General features: G+C 42.8%; 1 protein-coding gene across 6 annotated transcripts in view; it reads right to left on the bottom strand.

Annotated features, from left to right (window-relative positions):
- The window catches only part of SLC39A11 (solute carrier family 39 member 11), a 618,770-nt gene that overhangs the window by 439,667 nt on the left and 162,553 nt on the right, over positions 1-16,550 (bottom strand). For all 6 annotated transcript variants that reach the window (XM_077253431.1, XM_077253433.1, XM_077253434.1 and 3 more), the window contains one exon: positions 2,114-2,263. In XM_077253431.1, coding sequence (XP_077109546.1) covers positions 2,114-2,263 — 150 coding nt within the window. The remainder of the gene's footprint in view (positions 1-2,113; positions 2,264-16,550) is intronic.

The following is a 16,550-nucleotide window of genomic DNA, read 5'->3' as shown; positions in this document are numbered from 1 at the left end:
TATGTATATGGGATATTTACCTACTGATTGCATATGGTTACATAGCATTGGATATTTTGTTGTTAAACAACCCAGCACTATGGCACTTTAATTAGATTTCCTGGCAAAGAATTGGTGCGTTGCCTTTTGCTAAAAGCTTAAATTGTAGTGTGTTTATTGCTTATGATTAAAAACGAGTGTTTTATTTGATAGTCCGTATTATTTGTGTTCCTCACATTGGAGGTAATTTTCTGTTTTTAAAATTGTCAGTGTTTTATTATGTGATTATTAATAAGACAGTAAGGAGACGAAAATGGGGAGGATCCTGCTGCAAGAAGTTGTCATACAGCTAGTCATACAACAGTAAGGAGTAGGAAAAAGGGGAAAGATCCTCCTGCAGCCAGTTGTCCTACAGCCATACAGTCAGTAAGGAGGAGGAGAGAGGGGAGGATCATGCTGCAACCAGTTATCTTACAGCCAGGCAAAGGACTGTAAGGAGGAGGAGAGAGGGGAGAGGATCCTGCTGCAACTAGACATCTTAAAGGCAGACATAGGACAGAAGGAGGAGAACTGTGAAAGGTTCCTGCTGCAAGCAACTGTCTTACAGCCAGACACTGGGACAGTAAGGCTATGTGCACACTTTGCGGATTCCACTGCGGAATTTTCCGCAGCGGAATTCCAAAATCCGCAGTGAAAACCTGTTGCGGTTTTTACTGCGGATTTATCGCGGTTTTTACTGCGGTTTCTTCTGCGGATTTTCATCTGCAGTTTCCTATTGGAGCAGGTGAAAATCCGCAGAAAAGAAGTGACATGCTGCGGAATGTAATCCGCGTGGTTTTTTCCGCAGCATGTGCACAGCGTTTTTTGTTTCCCATAGGTTTACATTGTACTGTAAACTCATGGGAAACTGCTGCGGATCAGCAGCAAAATCCGCAAAGTGTGCACATAGCCTCAGGAAGAAGACAGAGGGGCGATGGGAGATGATCCTGCTGCTAACAGTTGTCTTTCAGACAGGTACAGGACAGTAAGAAGGACAGAGGGGGGAGGTTAATGGTTGATATTTCAAAATACAAGGAGAATAGGGTAATCTGGATTCATCCAGCAGCATCACAGGTTTATGTAGCAGACACTGGATATACACAGGAAGAGTCTGCTGAGCACATCTGTGAACACAGAGCTCGCAGCAATGTGAAGTGTTAATCGATGCTTCAGGGTCTTAGAACTTGTCATTCAGCATTAGTGCAGGCCATTCTTGGATAAAGACCCTGCTACCTCTCTACCCTGGTTACAGAGCAACATACCTTGTTGCGACCCCTTTACCGTTTCACGTGCCCATTCTGCCCTCATCAAGTGTCAACAGCATGCATGAGGGTCGCAGTCCATAATTACCAGCCCTCACTGCCTGGTAACGACAAGATAATGGTCTATGAGGCAGCCTGGAGTTTGACCTTTTGTGTGACGCGGGTGTGATTAATTGCTCCATCACCCCATTAATAGCACATAATAATTGTAACAGCAGCCATGCCCTCTCTTGAGCACCTGCCTGGCATTGTGCTGTCTTAAGACCTGTAGGTATTCATTTCTGCATGGCTTGCTATTGCTAAAATGGTTGCCAGCGAGTTATCTTGAGTGCTGCAGCTTGGTGCCAGGCAGGAAACAATTTAGAAGATGCTTTAATAATACACAGCGGGATGGGAAAAGATGGTAAAAATAACCTGTCATCTCGTTAAACAAAGCATTCTTTATCTGTAGCAAAATTTGATGTTGTCACCATTAATAATAGCAATAGTAATAAGCATCAATACGTATACAGATGACGGATTGCGAATATAATCACGTCCTACACTGAAGCGCTGCATTATTATTACATTCCATGAAAAACTTAAGTTAAAGGGATCATATTCTCCCTTCTCAGCCAATAAACATGGTCACATCCAAATTTTCACTGATTGACCGCAGTGATGTTAAAAGGATCCATTGGGGTGACGGTATTTTGGATTACAAGAATAGTGACGACCCTTAAGCAAACGGCCGGCTTCTACTATTTACAGCATTGTGTACTCTGCATCATACAAAGGTTAAGATTAAGGTAACATGTGAGAAGAAAACCCTTTCAGTGATAAGTGGTACTCACCAGAGCCGGCAGAAGCTTATCGGCAAAATATACAAAGCCGGCACCGAAAGAAAAGCCAACAGCAGCTGGAAGGAAAGCAAAGCTCCCATACTGGCTGGACATCTCTATTGCAGGGGCCAGGAGGGACCAGTAGGAAGCAGCCAGCATAACCTGTGAGACAGAAAATACAGGGATAAGACCAAAGAGAAGGCAATTCTGGTCAAAGAATAGCTGCTGCCATTTATATAAACCATGCTAGAAAGAAGGAGCATAAGCGAGCAGAAACGCGTCACATTTTTGTTTTTAGGTCTTACTTAATCTGTGTGAAATAATTAATATAGTCATTACGGAATTTTATTGGAAGGATATTTAATGACTTCTCTTCATTACTGCACACAGACCGTGTGGCCCGGGCACCTGGTGGCATGACCTCATGGCCCAGGATGCTCACAGATGGTATAACGTTCAAAGGGTTCTAAGAATCGCTTTGCTCTACTCTAACCACCACCCCTTCCTAGCTGATGACAGAAATGGTATTATCAGAGTTTTGGGGGGATTGTTCCCAACATCAGGAGCATCAGTTGTTCTGACTGAGCCAGATGAAAAAACGCAGCATGTAGTATTTCTCTTGGAATAATATTATCAGAACAGACAACATAACGTTACATAGGTTGAAAAAAGACCACGGTTCATCAAGCTTAACCTTTCTCCACCAATTGTACATTTCATCACTCGTCTAGCTATAACCCGCAATGTTATGTGTATTGAGGGAATCGTCCGGCCCTTTTCTTAAATCTGTCATAGTGTCTGCCATTACTACCTCTTGTGGTCGGCATTCCACAGTCTGACTGCTCTAACTGTAAAGAACCCTTTCCTATTTAGCTGCCGGAATCTCCTTTCTTCCACCCGTAAATGAGTGCCCCCTGGTCCTTGGAAGGAATAAATCACGTGCCAGTCCTTTGTACTGACAACACATATATTTATACATGTAAATGAGATCCTCTCTGAGGCGTCTTTTTTCTAAGCTAAACAAGCCCAACTTTTCCAACCTCTCCTCATATGAGAGGCCTTCCATCCCTTCTAGTTGCCCATCTTTGATCTGAATCTAACTTCTGAAAATCCATTTTAACATGTGGAGCCCAAAACTGGATCCCATATTCTAGATGTGGCCTCACCAGTGATTTATAAAGGGGTAACAATATGCTGGGATCATGAGATTTTATCTCCCTTTTTATACATCCTAAAATCTTGTTTGCTTTTGTGGCTGCTGCTTGACATGGAGTACTGCTGCTCAGCTTACTTGTAACCAGAATACCCAAGTCGTTCTCCTGTTCTGTGGTCCTGAGTATTGTCCAATTTAATGTATATGAAGCAATAGGATTACTCCGTCCTAGACCCATTCCTTTACATTTGCCAAGTGTTTGCACATTCGGTCATCTTATTCAGATTGTTTTGTAATATTGTAATGTCAAATACAGATTTTAATATCCTACATAGTTTGGTGTTGTTAACAAAGGCTGACACTTTACTCTCAATCCCATCCACAAGGTCATTAATAGATTAAAAAGAATCGGTCCTAGCACAGATTCCTGTGGTCCCCACTGCTGACTATATACTATTTATAGAATATAACAACTACACACTCCAAATACATGGAATATAAAACTATAAACACGGAGCCCCCCAAGGAAGCTCACGCGAAACACGCGTTGGGGCTGCAGGCTAGGTGTCGCACAGGGGTAATCATGGGTAAGAGTGGTCGATATGGTTATGTCTTTGGCACTGTTTGTATACTAACACAGCACCTATATTTTGGTACAATGCAGGTTCTATGGATGCACAGTATACTTTATACTAATTGATTAACTGTCTTCCTTTTAGTATTGCACCAATGATTTGTATTAGGAAGCACTTTTAGATTTATAAAATACTAACAAAATTAAAAAAATAAAATTTAGATTTTTAGGAGCAATACAATAACAAAGCAGTTACAGTACATGACAAGAATCTGCATAACTATGATATGCTAAATAGTTGCAAGTCAAATTTATCTATGAGATATCCAAGATGATTGTCTATAAAATGATGGTAGCCTCACGTTCGAAGCAGAAGTGGATGGTGAGATATAAAGCCTGAAAGTCAAAAGTTCAAAACATCGTTACCCTTTTGCTCCTCACTGTATATTCACTTGTACTATTAATTTCTTCAAAGTTGTTGACCATTTTACCGTAAAAAGTAAAAACCCCTTCAAATCTTGCTTCTCATCTGCACATACAATTCGCGTGATTTGGCTCCACTTCAAGCCCACATTTCGACATTTGTGATTATTATGAGGGAAAGTTACATTATTTCAGCAGGAGGTTGAAAGCAAAATTTTGTACAACATAAAACAGACTCCCACTGCTGTTGTCCGTAGTATGCAGAGCATTCAGAAAGAACTTTTTTTTTTTGCTTTTACAAGATGATATTTATGCGGCGGCAGGTTTCCACAATACACTTATATCTCTTGCTGGGCAAAATATTCATCACAGCCGAGTAACTTGATTTACAGCATAGAAAATCAGCCATTAGCCCACACTGCTACCTTCACAGCTCCGGCTGTATGCGCTGAATCCTATAGCCTAGTGAAAGGGAAAACGTCTGACATTAATCAGCACTTTACTATTATGGATTCCATGCATTTTTATTTTTATTTCATTTTTATACTCTCAGAAATGTGGATTATTTATAAAAGGGGTGATTTAGAATGTGCCCTTTACAATGTTACCAAACTGTGGCTCTACTCAATTCAGTATCTGGTAACCCCTCAACTGCAGGTATGGGGACATTATACAATTCTCTAAAATATATTTGAGGTATGAGAAAGTAAGAAAGATTGAGAGGAGCAATTCATTTTTCAACATGATGCACACAGATTTGAAAATTGGCAGAACTTCAATGTGAGAACCATTCTTCTTAATGCAATCATTGGAGAGAATGGAAAAATTGTGCTGATACATTTGCAATATTACCTTCGGTGATTTTATTGCAGATTTGCTGACACTGATTATGTATGCATCAAAGCACTTTATCATAGAGGCAGTTGAAATCGTCCCTACTGCCGGGATGCTACTCGCTGCAGTAAGGGAGCCCACAGCAGAACGGCGGAGAACTCACCGGGTAGCAAGCAGGACCTGAACCATGTAACAGAGGGAGTGGCCAGGGGTGGAGCCAGGCGTCAGGGTGCAAAGGAGGCGAACAGCACTGGAGAGTAATCAAACGTGCCGAGGTCAATAACCAGGGGACAAGCGAGGTACTGGAGGGTGAGAGAGAAGGATAGTCAGGTGGAAGCCGAAGGTCAGAAAGCCAAGTGGATCTAACATACCAGATCAAGCACAGAGAGCAAACAAGTAACACAGTATGCACAAGCACACCAGAGGGTCAGGCACACAGACAAAACGAAAGTATAACTGACAGAGAATCCTAGTCCAGCACGGGTATAAATATCCCTCCCAGATCCAAAAGGAGGCCACAACAATTAACCCTGAGAGGACAGGGCATTAACCCTGTCCAAACCATGACAGTAGGGGCAGAGACCACAATTCCAATGATATATCACTTACTGGTTGGTGCATTTTTTACAAAATCCCTGATTTCTCATCTGTTTATATAGCAGTCAGGGGCTGACTGGCCCAGGTGGCAAAGAGGCAAATGCCCCCTGGGCTGCTCCCCCAGCAGCTGTTCAGGGCTGGCTGCCTGGTGGTGGCTACAGCCACACATCAAATTGTGCGCAGCCATGTCTGCTGTACTGTGACGCGGTTGGCAGCAGACACAGCCGCATCACAGTTAGCACACACGTCTGCACTGGGGCCAGGAGCTATGCTTGGCTGTCACCTTGACGGCTGCGCAGCTACTGCTCCCTTCATGTTCTCTATACTTCCAGGTTAGGTGTTGGGCATGCGCGATGGCGTCCTCACGCACAGGCCGACATGACCCGGATGCTAGAAGCAGAGAGGCACTGCAGGGGAGCGACTGGTGAGGTAAGTATGAAGAACTTTTTTGTTTTCTTTATAAAATAAATTTTATGGTGTGTAACTGCAAGTTATGAAGTGGGGGGTGTAAGGAGGCTACACATGATGGAATTTGGGGGTTAAAGGAGACTGCACATGATGGAGAGAGGGGGTAAGTGGGGCTGCACATGATGAAGGTTGAGTGGGGCTGCACATGATGGAGTGGGGCTGCACACGATGAAGGGGGAGTGGGGCTGCACATGATAGTTTAGTGGATAAAGGAGACTGCACATGATGAAGTGGGGAGAGTGGGGCTGTACATGATGGAATGGGGCAGCGCATGATGATGTGGGGGTAAGGGGGATTGCGCATGATGAAGGGGGAGTGGGGCTGCACATGAAGTGGGGGGTAAGGGGGATTGCACATAATGAATTGGGGGTTAAAGGGGACTGCACATGATGAAGTGGGGGGTAAGGTGATCTGCACATGAAGTGGTGGGTAATGGGGACTGCACATGATAAAGTGGAGTGTAAGATTGACTGCACATGAAGTGGGGGGTAAGGGTGACTGCACATGATGAAGTGGGGGGTAAGGGGACTGCACATGATGAAGTGGGGGGGTAAGGGAACTGCACATGATAACGTAGGAGAAGGGGACTGCAGGACTGCACATGATGAAGTGTGTCTGATGTGGGACTGCTCATAATGAAATGGAAGGGGGATAGGGGGCTGCAAATGATGAAGGGGCACTGCAGATGAAGTGAGGGGGTGATAGGGGACTGCAATGAATGAAGTAAGGGGACTTCAAATTAAAGTGGGGGGACTGCAAAATGATAAATTCAGTGTGAGGGACAGGGGACAGCAATTTAATTGAAGGTGGGGGTGGGGAGAGCAAATGATCAATTGAAGAGGGGGTGGAGAGAGCAAATGATGATCTAGGGGAAGAACAAATTATGAATTTTAAGGGTGGGGGAGTAAATGATGTATTGAATGTGGGGTACAGCAGTTGATAATGAATAGAGGGTGAGAGAAAGACATGACAATGAATTGGGGTGGGAGGGGCATGTAACTATAATGAATCGGGGTTAGGGTTGGAGTGGTAGGTACATATTGGGGGGCGTTGAGGATGAAGTGACTGGTAATGAATTGGGGGAAAGGGTACAGGTGCTAATTAATTTATATATTAAATGGGGAAAGTGGCTATTTATAGTTAGTGGGTGCACAGTGGTGGATTATAATTTATATTTGGAATTGTCGGTTAATAATAATAATTATGATAATTTTATTTCTATAGTGCCAACACTTTACATTTTAGAGGGGACTTGTACAGACAATGGACATTAAGCATAACAATAAACACATAGATCAACAGATACCAAAAGGAATGAGGGCCCTGCTCGCAAGCTTACAATCTATGAGGTTGCATAATAACCAATTATATATTGTTTGTGGGTGCACCTCTGTATTCAGATGTCTAGTGTACACCATGTTCCAAATTATTATGCAAATTGGATTTAAGTGTCATAAAGATTTAATTGTTTTGTTTTTCAAATAAACTCGTGGATGGTATTGTGTCTCAGGGCTCAATGGATCACTGAAATCAATCTTAAACACATGTGATCATTAGTTTTCCAGGTGATTCTAATTAAAGAAAAACTACTTAAAAATGATGTTCCACATTATAAAGCAGACCACAGGTTTCAAGCAATATGGGAAATAAAAAGGATCTCTCTGCTGCTGAAAAGCATTAAATAGTGCAATGCCTTGGTCAAAGTATGAAAACATTAGATATTTCACGAAAACTTAAGAGTGATCATCATACTGTGAAGAGATTTGTGACTGAAACAGAGCACAGACAGAGTTCATGCAGACAAAGGCATAATGAGGAAGGTTTCTGCCAAATTCATTGGATAAAGAGAGCAGCTGCCAAAATACCATTACAAAGCAGCAAACAGTTATTTGAAGCTGCTGGTGCCTCTGGAGTCCCTCAAACCTCAAGGTGTAGGATCCTTCAAAGGCTTGCTGTGGTGCATAAACCTACTATTCGGCCACCCCTAAACAGTGTTCACAAGCAGAAACGGTTGCAGTGGGCCCAGACACACATGAAGACTGATTTCCAAACAGTCTTGTTTACTGATGAGTGTCGAGCAACCCTGGGTGGTCCAGATGGATGGAGTAGTGGATGGTTGGTGGATGGCCACCATGTCCCAACAAGGCTGCAACGTCAGCAAGGAGATGGAGGAGTAATGTTTTGGGCTGGAATCATGGGGAAACAGCTGGAAGTGCCCTTTAAGGTTCCTGAAGGTGTGAAAACTACCTCGGCAAAGTGAATAGAGTTTCTGACTGACAACTTTCTTCCATGGTATAAAAATCAGAATTGTGCCTTCAGGAGCAAAATCATCTTCATGCATGTCAATGCACCATCTCATGCTGCAAAGAATATCTCTGAGTCATTGGCTGCTATGGGCATAAAAGGAGATAATCTCATGGTGTGGCCACCATCTTCCCCTGACCTCAACCCTATACAGAACCTTTGGAGTATCATCAAGCAAAATATCTATGAGGGTGGGAGGCAGTTCACATCAAAACAGCAGCTCTGGGAGGCGATTCTGACTTCATGCAAAGAAATACAAGCAGAAACTCTCCAAATACTCACAAGTTCAATGGAGGCGAGAATTATGAAGGTGATAACAAAGAAGGGTTCCTATGGTAACATGTGACTTGGCCTGTTAGGATGTTTTGGAGTTAAATAGCTTTTTTGTTCAGTGAATGTGACCTCCTAATGCTGCAAATTCCACAAATGAGCATTTTCAGTACTTTAAAACAGATCAAATGTTTAGAAATTCTACTGTGCCTAATAATTTGGAACAGTGCATTTTGAGTTTTTATTCATTTTGGAGGTTATACTGTTATCATTGGGAGGTTTCTCTAATAAAACTCGATGTATACTCTAACGGGTGATGACTTTTATTAGACTGACTGTCATTTGCACCAACCATTTAGGAAAATCCGAGAAAAATATAATTTGCATAATAATTTGGAACATGGTGTAGAAGAAAGGGAAAAAGTGGGGAATGTGGTCTGGAAGCCGTGCTCTAGGTAACTGTGTTATTTTATGCAGAGACGAGTCCTGGCTGGAAGAAGTGATGGCAGTCTGTGCTGGATGAAAATGAAAAGCAAAGATGAAGGACTTCAGCTAGAGACATCACTAGTGAGTCAGTGTATTACCTGTACACTGACACAATACACTGTATACTATATACAAAGCTCCTGTGTATAATGTCACTGGTGATCACTGTATTACCTGTACACTGACACCTTATACAGATCTCCTGTGTATAATGTCACCAGTGATCACTGTAGTATCTTTACACTGACCGTAAATACAGAGTTCCTGTATACAATGGCACTTAGTGTTGTGCTTTTTTAAAATTAATGATCAGTATTGTAGTATACTAGTAGTAAAAGTTGTACACTCCCTGACAGAAGTAATGTCGCTTATCCATGTTTTGTAAATAAAAGCTTATAACCTGATGTTAAATTCATCCATTGGTTGTATAAATTATTCTTTTGAAAGCTGAAACCTTTCAAAATGTGGTTTAGGTTAAGAAAATAAATTGACATTAATGCAGAAATATTGATCAGTTAATGGACACAGAATGGTCAGATTTTAGCAAGACAAAAGTTTTGTCGCCTGGTCATATAATGCACCGAATCGTAGTTTACATCCTCACCTGTGCTCAGTAAATGATCGGTTATTTAGTGTGTGTGTATAAAAAGAAACCCAGCACCCCAGACCTTCATTTGAACTGCAACTTGAGCTCTTGACAACATGCCAAAAATCCACCCTGCGACCAAAGCCTGGATTATCAAGAGGCTGAAGACCAGATCCACTGCAGAGGTGGCGGGCACCTTTAATGTGTCTCAGCGTCAAGTACAAAGAATTTAAAAAAAGATTTGAAGAGACTGGAGATGTGTTTGACTAGCCCATGTCCGGCAGACCCCGCAAGACAACTGCTCAGGAGGAATGTTTGTTGGTTAGAAAATCCAAAGCAAGCCCCTCTTCCACAGCAGCAGAGCTCCAACAGGTCTGGTCACCTCAAGTCCCTGTGTCAACTAGTAAAAGTTAAATTCACCGCACGTGACACGCCGATCGTTAGCAAGGCGCGGGAGCGCCGCTTGTCATAACAGACACTGCAGGTCCACACTACTGGACATGATCTTCCATAGGCGGACATTTAGATTACAATAGAGCTTATATTGCACCGCTGGGACTTTCCGCCTTCTCTGTATATCACTATCTTAGCTGGAACAAGCGATTACGTGACAAAGGCTCTGGTTGAGCCGAAAAGTTGTATATAAAAAATCACAGATGCTGTAATATTCTGTTACGCTCCCAGTTTATGTATAATAAATTTATACCAGACATTGCATAAGAAACCTAGAGAGAGTGCAGTGAATTTAACTTTTACTGTTATTCTGGGCCATTGGTCCGTTACACCAGCACCTCGCCATATTAAGGCTGAGTGCACACCTAAACCTTTACCTGTGTCAACTAGAACAGTTTGTAGGTTTCTGTCTCAAAATGGCCTCCATGGTCGAATCAGTGCCCAGAAGCCAGCACTAAACAAAAGGCAAATAAAAAACCGTGTGGCATTTGCAAACTCCCACAGCCTGCTAAATAGATGGACACTGGAAAAGTGGCAGAAGATGGATTTCTCTTCAGTAGAATTACACCACAGCTGCCACAAACACTGCAGGAGACTTACTGGAGCCAGTATGGATCTAAAATACACCCAGAAGACAGTTAAATTTGGTGGTTGAAAGATCATGGTCTGGGGGTTACATTCAGTATGGGGGTGTGCGAAACATTTGCAAGGTGGAAGGCAATATCAATAGCCTAAAATATCAAGAAGTATTAGCTACCTCTTATATTCCAAATCATAAAAGAGGTCAAATTCTGCAGCAGAATGGTGCTCCATCTCATACATCCATCTCTACAACAAAGTTCCTCCAGGCAAAAAAGATCAAGGTGCTCAAGGACTGGCCAGCCCAGTCACCAGACATGAACATCATTGAGCATGTTTGGGGAAGGATGAAAGAGGAAGCTTGTAAGACAAAACCAAAGAATCTAGATGAGCACCACAACTTCATTCACCAATGTTATGCAACATATATTTGTATTTTAAGTTATTTGTCTGTGGGCAACAAAAATTTTGTCTTGACAAAATCTGACCATTCTGTGTCCATTAACTGATTAATATTTCTGCTTTGATAACAATTTATTTTCTTAACCTAAATCACATTTTGGAGGGTTCCAGCTTTCAAAAGAATAACTTATACAACCAATGGATAAATTTAACTTCAGGTTATAAGCTTTTATTTACATAACATGGATAAGCGACATAACTTCTGTCAGGGAGTGTATGGTGGCATCATTGGTCTTTGTATAGAATGTAGTTTCATGTAGAGGTAATGGTGATATTATAATATTATGTATTCTCTGTGTAGTGGTGATAGTACTAGGCACTGTGTAGCTGTATTGTTGTGTGTATGTTTGTAAATAAGCTCCGTTATGGCACCATATCTAAGCAGTAAGCTTGTTTCTGGTACTCTATCAATGTAGTAATCTAGATTATGGTACTGAATGTATGTCGTAATCTCAGTTCTGCTCCAGTTTCTATGCAGCAGACTTGGTTCCATGTAGTAGACTTATTAAGCTCGGTTCTGTTCCCTTATCTCTGTAGTAAGCTCGGTTCTGCTCCCATATCTCTGTAGTAAGCTCGGTTCTGCTCCCATATCTCTGTAGTAAGCTCGGTTCTGCTCCCATATCTCTGTAGTAAGCTCGGTTCTGCTCTCATATCTCTGTAGTAAGCTCGGTTCTGCTCCCATATCTCTGTAGTAAGCTCGGTTCTGCTCCCATATCTCTGCAGTAAGCTCGGTTCTGCTCTCATTTCTCTGCACTAAGCTCGGTTCTGCTCCCATATCTCTGTAGTAAGCTTGGTTCTGCTCCCATATCTCTGCAGTAAGCTCGGTTCTGCTCCCATATCTCTGTAGTAAGCTCGGTTCTGCTCCCATATCTCTGTAGTAAGCTCGGTTCTGCTCCCATATCTCTGTAGTAAGCTCGGTTCTGCTCCCATATCTCTGTAGTAAGCTTGGTTCTGCTCCCATATCTTTGCAGTATGCTCGGTTCTGCGTCCATATCTCTGTAGTAAGCTCGGTTCTGTTCCCATATCTCTGTAGTAAGCTCGTTTCTGCTTCCTTATCTCTGTAGTAAGCTCATTTCTGCTCCCATATCTCTGTAGTAAGCTTGGTTCTGTTCCCCTATCTCTGTAGTAACCTTGGTTCTGCTCCCTTATCTCTGTGGTAAGCTCATTTCTGCTGCCATATCTCTGTAGTAAGCCCCGTTCTGCTCCCATATCTCTGCAGTAAGCTTGGTTCTGCTCCCATATCCTTGCTGTTAGCTCGGTTCTGCTCACATATCTTTGCAGTAAGCTCGGTTCGGCTCCCATATCTCTGAATCTAGTAAGTTCGGTTCTGCTCCCATATCTCTATAATAAGCTCTGTTCTGCTCCCATATCTCTGTAGCAAGCTCTGTTCTTCTCACATATCTCTGTAGTAAGCTCCGTTCTGTTCCCATATCTCTGGAGTAAGCTCGATTCTGCTCCCATATCTATGCAGCAAGCTCTGTTCAGTTCCCATATCTGTGTACCAGCCTGTTTTTAAAGCCTGTTATCTCTGCTACTTTAATGCAGTGGCCAGATATAAGCAGGAAAAAGGAGGGCCACCGCAACTCGAGGGCCACTGCCTTGTGATTGCCCCCCAGGCTGAAAATTGCCAGCCAGCCCGATAGCAGTGCTATGAACACCGAGCACTGTGTAACCTCGCCCACACCCGTGATTGAAAGCTGAGTGAGTGAGTTGAAACTACAGCAAGCTGATGAGCAAATGACATCCCAGGAATCAAGTGCTTTGTCCCAACACTATGCTACTCTCACATGAAAGAGCAAAAACCTGCTGACAGATTCCCTTTCAAAAGGGGCTGTACAGTGAAAACAAGTTGTCACCAGTACACAGTAAAGGTGACAACTTATTGATCGGGGGGGGGGGTCTGATCGCCGGGACCTGCACTCATCAGCAGAACGGAGCGCTTTTAGAATGGAGCAACAGTGTCACACCCCCAGGAAGAAGCAAACGAGGCGACATGCCATCGGGGCACCAGGACACAACCATACCTGGCCTTCTGAAACAGCCCCACGGAGATAACTAACCTTATATACTCAGGTAAAACTTTCCATGCATGTATCTACTATATAATTGTCTAAGGGTCACTTCCGTCTGTCTGTCCTTCTGTCTGTCACGGATGTCTGTCATTGAATCCAAGTCGCTGATTGGTCTCGCCAGCTGCCTGTCATGGCTGCCGCGACCAATCAGCGACGGCCACAGTCTGATTAGTCCCTTCCTGCTCCCCGGCAGTCAGTGCCCGCTGCCCGCTCCATACTGCCCGCAGTCAGTGCCCGCTCCATACTCCCCTCCAGTCACCGCTCACACAGGGTTAATGCCAGCGGTAACGGACCGCGTTATGCCGCGGGTAACTCACTCCATTACTGCCGCTATTAACCCTGTGTGACCAAGTTTTTACTATCGATGCTGCCTATGCAGCATGAATAGTAAAAAGATCTAATGTTAAAAATAAAAAATCATTATATACTCACCTTCCGCCGCCTTTCCCGCTCCTCGCGACGCTCCGGTAACCGCTCCATGCAAGCGGCAGGTTCCGGTGCCAAGGATGGTATGCGAGAAGGACCTGCCATGACGTCACGGTCATGTGACCGCAACGTCATCACAGGTCCTGCGCTCATACCAACCCTAGGACCGGAAGCTGCCGCGTGCACCGCACACAGGGCCAGGACTTCAACGGGCCTTCGGAACGTGAGTATATGTTTATTTGTTATTTTAAGTCTATATACTACGTGGCTCTGTGCTGTATACTCCGTCGCTGTGCCATATACTACGTGGCTGGGCAATATACTACGTGACTGGTCAATAGACTACGTGGGCTGCGCAATATACTACGTGGCTGGGCAATATACTACATGACTGGGCAATATACTACGTGGCTGGGCAATATACTACGTGACTGGGCAATATACTACGTGACTGGGCAATATACTACGTGGACATGCATATTCTAGAATACCCGATGCGTTAGAATCAGACCACCATCTAGTATACTATATAGGGTAATATACTAACTAGTGGTGGCGTTTAATGGAAATAGGGGAAGATCTTTATTGTATAGGTAGAAAAACGTTATGCAATTGCGAAGTACTATTATTCATACATACATAGATTTATGCTTAGTCTGATTTAGGAAGTAATATCAATACATTCAGATGTGTGATGTCTCCCAGAGGTATTCCTTGTTCTATGTAATTAAAAACAAAATAACTTTTATATTTCTCAATACATTTGTAAAGCTTTTACTATATCATAGCTCTCTTTTCATTTGTCTGGGATATGGTTTATCACAGATTGAATTGGTTTACAAGTGCACGTGCTCGACCGATGCTGCATTCATTCCCTATGGCCCTGCTGAGCGCTGCACTTGACTTTTTTTGGCAGCCCATACAGAATTAATGGAGTAGAGATCATGCATTAGAATGGTTGTTCCATTTTATAGTGGGGGTAAAGTGTACCGTGGGTGATAAAAAGTCCCTGTTCTGCCAATCGGTGCAGGTCCCAGCGATCAAACCCCACCGAGTAAGTTATCAGCTAAATGCATGGATACATGATAACTTGCTTTTACTGGACAACCCCAGTGAACATTTCTGTTGGCCATGCAGTCAATAAATGGAGAGACGGTGGGCATGCACAGCTCCCAGTTCACACGAAAATGTCCTCAATGCAGTCGTGCAGTAAGAAGGAACAAAGGAGACCCCCTGAAAATGAAGACAAGTGGGCGAACACAGCAATTACACAAATATCACCTGTCTTGTTGATAAATGTACACCATGGCATAACTCCTGAAAAGGGAAGAATCTCCAGCAAAAATAAATAAATTTCTCTACTTTCTCGATGTTCTGTGGCTACAAATTGAATAATATAGCTTCTATCCGCCCTCTTGACTATAGACATTAAAAAAGTATAGTCAGAGGACATCGGGTAGAAGTAGAAGACTGAGGTCTACAGAGGTCAATAAGGCACAGTTGAGCCAGTAGGCTGTGCTTTGTGCGGCAGCACGTAAGTCACAGGCGATGTATAAACTTCAGGTCAATCCAGTAAAAGAGCAAAAATAATAGTTGTCCATCATACAAAACCTGTTAAAGGGGTAGTCCATTTTCATATGAAATTGGGGCAAATGATGGAAATAAAATAAGCATTCATTACCTGATAAAACCCTGTAGGCTGCAGCGCCCATTCACCATTGCTGCAAACGGTTTACTGTCTACAGGAATGCAGAACTGCAGAAATGATGTCCCATCTACAAACCATGACCATTGGAGCCAATCGCTGCCCTTAAACATCTCCTGCCATTTAGCTTAGCCTCACAGTTCAGGACATTGGTTGCAGTGGGCACGTGTTGTAGATGGAGCCTTAGCACTGAAGTTCTCTTTAAGACTGGTGCGGAAAAAGCAAAGAAGGTTTTTCTTTGTTACTTCACAGCCTTCGCATAATTTTGCATGAAAACAAGACACCCTCTTTTAGAAATCTTATTTTTTCGCATTCTCTACTTCTTTGAGACTATATGCAGCCAATAGGAACAACATGATTAATTTGCACACTGTATTTTGGCTCAGCATGCCATCTGCTCAGCGTACAACATGTATAGCATGGGTGGTGAGACACAATGTGAGGAACACTAGAAATATTGCATAAAATCAATACAGAACACAATCTTATTTACTAAAAAAATTCCAGTGGAGAATCTCAGCCCTGGTGACACAACGGATCACAAGACTGGAAAGTCCTGTGCTTTCCTTAAACACGAGGGAAATAGATAGATGAACAGAGGATGCTCATGCTCTAAGAGTATGTACACATGCAGCATTGTTGCAACTTTTTTTTTGGTGCATTTTATTTTCAGAGGGAAAAAAAGCTGCATTTTACAGCACTAGCAAAAGCAGTAAGATTTCAGCTTTTTATGACTGGATTTGAGAACTGCCAGGTTTTCGAAATTTGCAACATGTCAATTCTGAGTTTTTTTTAAGCATAGAAAGTAATGAGAAACGCAGCAAAAATCCAGTTAATTTGTGCTGAGCTTTTGAATTTTTTTTGTGAGTAAAACAAACTTTACTAACATGTAGATTAGACAAATCACACGTCTACAGTCTGAATATTCACATATCTACTGCCAGAAAAATGCAGCAAAATATTAAAACATAGCGATTTGCTGCAAAGAGTAAAACTTTTGGCAGCAAAAAAAACCTCCACAGGTGAACATACCCTTAGGCAGATACAGAAGCATTTG

The sequence above is a fragment of the Ranitomeya variabilis genome, chromosome 4 (genome assembly GCF_051348905.1).
Source record: "Ranitomeya variabilis isolate aRanVar5 chromosome 4, aRanVar5.hap1, whole genome shotgun sequence".
In the NCBI taxonomy this organism is placed as follows: Eukaryota; Metazoa; Chordata; class Amphibia; order Anura; family Dendrobatidae; genus Ranitomeya; species Ranitomeya variabilis.
This window is presented reverse-complemented; position numbering and strand designations above follow the sequence as displayed.